The 7,214-nt window shown below is 44.6% G+C and overlaps 2 protein-coding genes across 2 annotated transcripts; one reads left to right on the top strand and one right to left on the bottom strand.

Annotated features, from left to right (window-relative positions):
- The first annotated feature begins 14 nt into the window (after positions 1–14).
- Positions 15–4,011, top strand: CSUI_006517 (wd repeat-containing protein 69). The gene is made up of 4 exons (XM_068066673.1): positions 15–49; positions 1,241–1,299; positions 2,071–2,300; positions 2,978–4,011. The coding sequence occupies exons 1-4, from the start codon at positions 20–22 to the stop codon at positions 3,013–3,015; spliced, it is 357 nt and encodes a 118-aa protein (XP_067921355.1). The 5' UTR covers positions 15–19; the 3' UTR covers positions 3,016–4,011.
- Positions 4,012–5,054: 1,043 nt separating this feature from the next.
- On the bottom strand, positions 5,055–7,208 carry CSUI_006518 (uncharacterized protein). The gene has a single exon (XM_068066674.1). The coding sequence runs from the start codon at positions 7,187–7,189 to the stop codon at positions 6,380–6,382; it is 810 nt and encodes a 269-aa protein (XP_067921356.1). The 5' UTR covers positions 7,190–7,208; the 3' UTR covers positions 5,055–6,379.
- Positions 7,209–7,214: the final 6 nt, after the last annotated feature.

Below are 7,214 nucleotides of genomic sequence, written 5' to 3' on the forward strand. Positions count from 1 at the left end.
GAGAGAGAGAAAGAAGAGGATGACGGGACATCAAAAGCTTGTCAACCATGTAAAGACTTCTTTCTACACTTCTATCTCTTTATATGCCAATCCATATACACCTATGATCTACAATAGACTATATGTCCCCGGAGGGGAGTGTCGTATATTCATAGGCGGAAGAGAGAGAGGGAGAGAGAGAGAACACTCCTGGTCTCTCTACGTGGGTATCTCGATATTTTCCAAACGCAGGAGAAAAGATATGCCTCTCATGATATACGTATGTAGGTCAACAGGACATCACTGTATATAAACAGATACTTGCGTACATATCTACACTCATGCATGCATGATAGTACATATATCTCTATGCACATATATATATATATATATATGCAGATATACATTGTGAGGTGGGGACGGCAGTGAAGTTTGGTCTTCATGAAGAATAGTGAGGTAAGGCGTGCTTGACATTTGAAAGTTCGTGGCAGGAGCAAGTAAGAAACACTGCTTCATCCTGTCATAAAAAATCTGCCTCAGGTCGTTTACTCCCCATCCACCTCTCTCCTCTACTTTGGAAGAGAACACTTTGCTGAGAGAACGAACATACCTTACATACGAGAGACTATGTACTCAACTCTCCCTCTTACTTATGTACATATATATATGTAGGAATATATGTATATACATATATATATAGAGAGAGAGAGGGGCTCTTCTCTATCTCGGATGGATGTTATCGTCCTCTGAAGACATTCTACATGTATAAGGATGACCTTCTTCATAAGGAGAATAAAGAGTTCCTATGCTAGAAAGAGAGAGTGTCAACAGAATCCTCACTCATTGTCTATCTACTTGGCATGCGAGGATGCCTAGCAAGAAGAAAGGAAGAAAGTCGAACGGATGCCCTTGGTAATGACTAGTTTTCGACGTGGCATGTGGGTCTTGGTGTATACTTGCTTGTCTCAATCTTCAAAGACACCAGAGCCCCCCGTCGAATCTCTTTATCCCCCCGAGCTATCGACTGGCTAGCTCGTGTCTAATCGCTACAAAAACCAAATGAGACACCTGTGTCTGACACTATCTATAGGGAGACGCTGACATGATAGATCCCTCGTTTTCTATAGATGATCCGGGATCTACTACTTGAGGTATGAAGGATGAAAAGTGAGGGGGCCCTGCATGCATGTACGCATGCATGCATGTAGCAGTTGTTGAAATGTCTTTTCTCTCTGTTCTTTCCTTCTGTCTCCTTCACCAGGTGGCTTTTTCACCAGATGGCAGATATCTTGCTTCGGCGTCTTTTGATAAATCTATCAAGTATGTAGTCCCAGAAACAAGGAAACCTCCGCCGATCTCCTCATACAGATATATATCTATCTATCCGCCTCTAGGCATTCTTATCTCTATACACATCTTCAAGGACACTTCACATCAAAGCCTTTGCTATCTGAATCTCTCTCTTTCTATAGACAGGTATACGCATGTCTAGACATGTGGATGTATCTATATATACACATACATATACATACGGCGAAACAAGATGCGGGGGAGTTGTGGATATGTGGTTAAGATGCGAGCCTGCTCTTCAGCACTCGAGAGGATAGAATCTAAAGATGTTTAAGAGCCGTCTCATAAGACTCTATGCCAGAGGTGTCGCTGCCCTTCGTTGTCTGACGGAAGAAGTTGGAGTGAGTTCTCTGGCTTGTATGTATAGATGTGGGAATTCTTGTACATTTATCTACCTCTTCTTCCCGAATACAAACACATGTAAGCACATGTACACATCTTCCTTGTCTAGCTATCTATCTATATAAATCAGAGAGAGGAAGAGACAGGGAGAGAGACAGATGGGACAATACTAGGTGTGGCTCATCTCTGTGTCATTCAAGTGTTTTTCTTCGAGTCCCTTCTTAGTAAAGCCTTCGTCTAAGCCTGCCTCCGTCGCACTTTGTCTCATCATTCTCTCACGTCCATCTTCTACACTCTCTTCCTTCGCCACCCCTTTCATTCTCCTTCGTCTGACCCACATCAACTATCTATCAATATGTCTTTAATCTATCTATCTATCTCCTTTTCCATGTATAATAGACTTTGGGATGGTATGAAAGGAACTTACCTTGCAACCCTTCGAGGTCATGTAGGCCCTGTCTATCAACTGGCGTGGAGTGCAGACAGCCGTCTGTTACTTTCAGCTAGCGGAGATAGTACTTTGAAGGTCTGGCAAGCAGAAAGAAGAAAACTCAAAGCTGATCTTCCGGGACATGCAGATGAAGTCTACGCGGTTGACTGGAGCGGCAATGGATGCTATGCAGCCTCAGGTATATAAGGAATCTCTAAGAAAAGAAGAAGTCGCTTTGTTTAGAAACACGAGAGAGGGTGGAGAGATAGAGGTTGTCGGAGAGATTCTGTCGCACACACTTACAGGTGAACAAGAAGGGACAGAGATTCTTGAAAGCGAGGAAAGAGGAAGTGATAGGCAGAAGTCTTCACATGTGTAAGAAAGAGGAAGGGTTCTTGAAGGGGGAAAGAAAAGACAGGAGCAACAGTCTTTTTCGGAGAGATCAGTCTTGCAGAAAAGCGATACAGGAGAGATATGATCGGAAAGGGAGGTAGTGTATCTGATAGATCTCCTTACTAGGTGTTAGGAGTGAAAGTATCTTCAAGTGTGAAATACCATCCACCTCTTCTCATACGTAAAGATCTCTGCAGACACTTCTGGTAGTGGCCATCCAAGCTACACACATATATAGATATTTACGTAGCATCTGGAGTGCCCCTCTATGCATGATAGGAGTGTGTGTGTATATATATATATATGTATGTATATGTATCTATTCATTCCTATGTATGTATATATGTGTAGAGGGATGCCCAGCTGAGGACATTGGGGGGGTGAGGCTACAAGGAGAGGCTCTGATACACGAACAACATCTGCCTGGATAGTAGGGATCTTTTTCTATCTCTTCTCTTCTCCATTCTCTTCTTTTCTCTTCAGGTTCGAAGGATCGTATTCTGAAGCTCTGGCGTCACTAGAGAGAAGAAATGATTTGCCCGTTCGCTTCTTCTCCTCCTTCAAAGGCAGCGCCCTCCTTCGTTACAGTCGGACGTAGTCAGCTAGATACCCTGTTTTCACATACATCATGAGTCGAATATAGCTGGACACATGCATATATATATATATATATATGCAGTGTCAGAGATATAGGTAGTATCGCATATATACATATATGTATATAGTCTCGCATATATATGTAGTATCATGTGTATATGCATATGGATTCACCTATCTAGATGTATCTCTATGTATGTACGTCGTTAAGTGAGAGTTGCTGGTGCTGTCGAGGGGGGTAAGGTGCAAGCAAATGAAAGCGAAGGCCGAGCTAGTCCTGGAGGATGTAAGAGGGGGAGAGATCAAGCAAAAGACTGATGAGATGGGAGAAGAAAAGAAGGCTTCAGGGGAGCGACAAGAGGAAGAAGAAAGGAAGTATAACAAGTCAAGAATAGTACCAAGAAGAAGAAGAATCTCCTTCTTCTTCTGTTGCAGCTGAAACAGTACACCCCTGGGGGTGATAGGCGAGAAGGGAGACGAGTGAAGGCTACGAAATCTCTCCATTATCACGGAGGGATGAATTCTTCTCTCTCTCTGTTTCTAGTACCTCTGCTGTGTTCTATACTCACCATCAGTCTGTCTATCACTCATATCTATCTGCATCGATCTATGTATCTCTTGTATGTGTGGAGTTCTCTCCACCTTTGTCTTAACTATCCAGGGTGCATGTGGACAGACACCTTCTTTGACCAAACAGGTGTATAGAACTTCTTCCTTTCTATCCAGTGTATCTGAGAATGCAGCCTCCTCTGTCTTTCAAGCTCTCCTTTCCTTCTGTAACTTCCTTTCTTCCTTTTCATTCGTTATGTTTCCTTCCTTCCTCCGTCCTTTCCACTTGACGTGTGACACTTTCTCTACACCTTGTTTCGTCCCAAATGACCTCTTTCTCTCTTCTTCTGGAATTTCTTTCCTTGTTCGAGTTGTGTGGAGGACTTAGAAAGATTCGTTTAATGATTCTTGTCGAAGAAATGAAGGGAGAGAAGAAAGAAGCCTTGTGGCGTTGTCATTCTATGTATGACATCGAGCTATTCTAGCAGACGATGAGATGGGGAGGGGACCCCCCCCCTTCCTTCTTTCTCCCTTCTGACTGAATCTACGTTCTTCTCTCTCATCTTCTCTCTTGCGTTCTTTCTCTCGTAAATCGTCTGGTTTTCCTAGGGCGATTCAAAGCCTATTCTTTATTCTCACTACTTCGTGGCGGCTGGCTATACTCCCCACTTGTTTGACCAGACGTCATCTTACTAAACGTCATAATAAGGACTGACCACCACTCCTCCTTTTTCATCAAAAGTTCAGATGTAGACATCTCTTCAAATCTGCCTATAAATATAATCATATATATGTATATATATGTGCATATGTCATCGTATGATAGAGGACAGACGGTAGATCGTCGCTCGGCTGACTATGATAGAAGGGGGTGGAGGGTGGTCGTTGCCTACTCGTAGATAGGGGGAGACTCAGGAGACCCAAACGATGATGTATCAAAGCATTGTACAGTACACCGCGGTTCTCTTTATAGTAGGGGTTATAATGTATGTGTGCTGTATATGTATGTGTATGTATCTATGCACGTCGGGAGTGTATGTACGTATGTCATGTATGTACATGCGCAGGTACGCCTATATATATATATATATATGTCTAGAAGATGGAGTTGACGAAGAGCTTTCGATGCCCCCGGTGGTACACGCAGACTGCTCCTGCTGTTCGTGTCTTTAGCACGACAAACGAGGGAGAGAGCTAGGGTTGATAGAGAGGAAGAAGGAAGTTCTATCATGACACATTGAGCATAGAGACACATCTCTTGTTTTCCTTCTGTCCTTCCCTTTCTCCTTTGAACGATTAGATCTATGTGAAAGATACAAATATAGCTACCGCCCTGTCACCGCCACTCCTCTTTCTGAGAAGACGTCTAACATTTAGAATCATTCTTAGCGAAGAAAGTCCTAAGAAAGAAACCTCCCACCTTCACCTCAGAGAGACACACAGGAGGAAAGAGAGATCTGGAAAGAAACACGAGAGAAGTCCTTTCTCTTCTAAACCAAAGAAGAGACATACACAGAGAACCTCTTATGGACAGGCGCAATATAAACTCTTCTGTTCTTCTTCTTGTAGTACCTCTTCCTCTTCCTCAGGCCCCTCTGTCTGCTATGCCTACTCCTCCTACCTGATGAGTATAGAGAGTGGATTCACCCTCGACCCTTTTCTCTAGTGCATAGTAGGAGTGATATGTACATAATACACGAATAGAACTTTGATGTAGCCACACTTTCTGTTCTCTGCCTTATACACGATATAGATGTAGACTCTCTCTGCAAGTAGGAGAGAGAAGGGTTCATGAATCTCTCGGTCTCTTCTCTTTCATCTGAGATATTCTATCAGGCACTTCCATGTGGTATTTCTTTGATCACACCTCATTCTTGCGTTGAAAGAAGCACGACGTACATCGCATGTACGTTCAAGCTTTTCTGTCTCTCTCTTTCTCTCTGTCTCTCTCTTCTTCTTTTCTCTCACTGACTGCTTCTTCTTACTCTTGCACTTCATAGAGTAACACTCTCCCCTTCCTAGAGCGTCCATATGTCTATACCTCTCTACATTCATAATACTGCCTCTTGCTCTTTCTCTCTTCCATATCATCTCCTAAAGCAGCAAAACTGTCTTCAAACTCAACAGAGACAGCCAGCCTCCTGGGGTCCTTTCCTTCTCCGTTCTTTCTCCGAGGAAAATCGAAATCTCTTTCTTTCCTTCCCTCGCCTTGGTGTCGTTCTATCTCTTTCTCTATTGAAAGTCTTCTGCCTACAGGAATAACTTCTTTTTTCTTCATACAGAAGACCATCAATGTCCCACAATGAAAACGAGTCCACCAAACCTTTGCCTCTGCTCTCCCTCTCTGCCCCTCTCGCCTTCTTCTCTTCCTATTCCTCTACTTGGTATGACCTGCTCCTTCACGCTTCAAACTTCTTCTTACGATCAAATACGAGTATTCCATATGACTTGTCATCGAATCTCTCCTCCCTCCCACATATACCTTTCTCGTGCAGATACACTCCTAAGGCTAGATACACTCCTAGCACATGATCTCTATCTTCTTTCTGCTCTTCCTCTTCTTAGATTCCTCTAGATGCCTTCCGCCGAGGATCTATCATGCCTCCTTTCTCCCCTATTCCCTCACATGACCGCCTCCCCTGCGCCTCCTCTGCAACTACGCCTACTGCAACTACTATAACTACTCTTGCTACTATTACTATTCTTACTACTACTACTACCCTTCTTAACTGACTGCTACTACCTACTGCTTGGGGGGTGATTAGGGGCGTGGTGTGCGTGGACACTACCAGGACCGCTACTATTGAGGCCTGCCGATGACACCGCGGGAGAAGACCCTATGGCTCCTCCTCCTCCTACTGTTGGGGATGACGACGGGGGTGGGGCTGTCCCTCCTCGGGAAGGAAGAGGCCCTCCTCCTCCTGCTGCTGTCGTAGTAGTGGGTGAAGTGGTAGAGTTTGGAGGAGTTCCTTCGCTTGTAAAGAAAACAGAAGAAGTAGAAGAAGAAGAAGAAAAAGGAGGGGGTTGATGTGGTACACCTCCTCCAATGTGAGTTGACTGAGGCATTGAATGATGAGGTGGGAGATACGGCTGCGTGGAAGAAGATCCCCCATGATACACTGCTTGAAGGTTAGGAGGACTGCTACCATGATTGCTGTTAGCTGAATGCACTTGAGAGGATTGAAGCCCCGGCATCATAGAAGAAGAAGAAGAAGAAGAAGAAAGAGGGGGGCGTCCTCCGACTACGAGAACGACGCCTCCAGGCGGGGTTGCCGCTACTATCTGCTGCTGGCCTCCCATATGTGAAGAAGATAATGAAGAAGGGAGAGGACCTCCTCCTCCGCCTCCTTGCTGTTGCTGAAGTTGCAGGAGTAAAGAAGAGGAGGAGGCATCAGAGAATTTACTATCTCCTCCTCCTCCTGCTGCTCCATTGGCTGAGGTGCCCATCATTCCTGGGGGGGGAGAATATCCTGCCGCTGCTGCTGCTGTGCCGCCTCCTCCCACACCTCCTGCTCCTGCGGGAGATGACAAGGGAGCAGATCCAGTCATACCACTACTACTAGTAGTAGTACTA

Source organism: Cystoisospora suis (assembly GCF_002600585.1).
Source record: "Cystoisospora suis strain Wien I chromosome Unknown contig_3307, whole genome shotgun sequence".
Classification (NCBI taxonomy): Eukaryota; Apicomplexa; class Conoidasida; order Eucoccidiorida; family Sarcocystidae; genus Cystoisospora; species Cystoisospora suis.

Coding starts and splice junctions, on each gene's coding strand:
- CSUI_006518 (XM_068066674.1), bottom strand. CDS start 7,189: ATGACTGGATCTGCTCCCTTGTCATCTCCCGCAGGAGCAGGAGGTGTG.
- CSUI_006517 (XM_068066673.1), top strand. CDS start 20: ATGACGGGACATCAAAAGCTTGTCAACCAT. Junction 50..1,240: donor ATCAAAAGCTTGTCAACCAT/GTAAAGACTTCT, acceptor CTCCTTCACCAG/GTGGCTTTTTCACCAGATGG. Junction 2,301..2,977: donor TGGATGCTATGCAGCCTCAG/GTATATAAGGAA, acceptor TTTTCTCTTCAG/GTTCGAAGGATCGTATTCTG.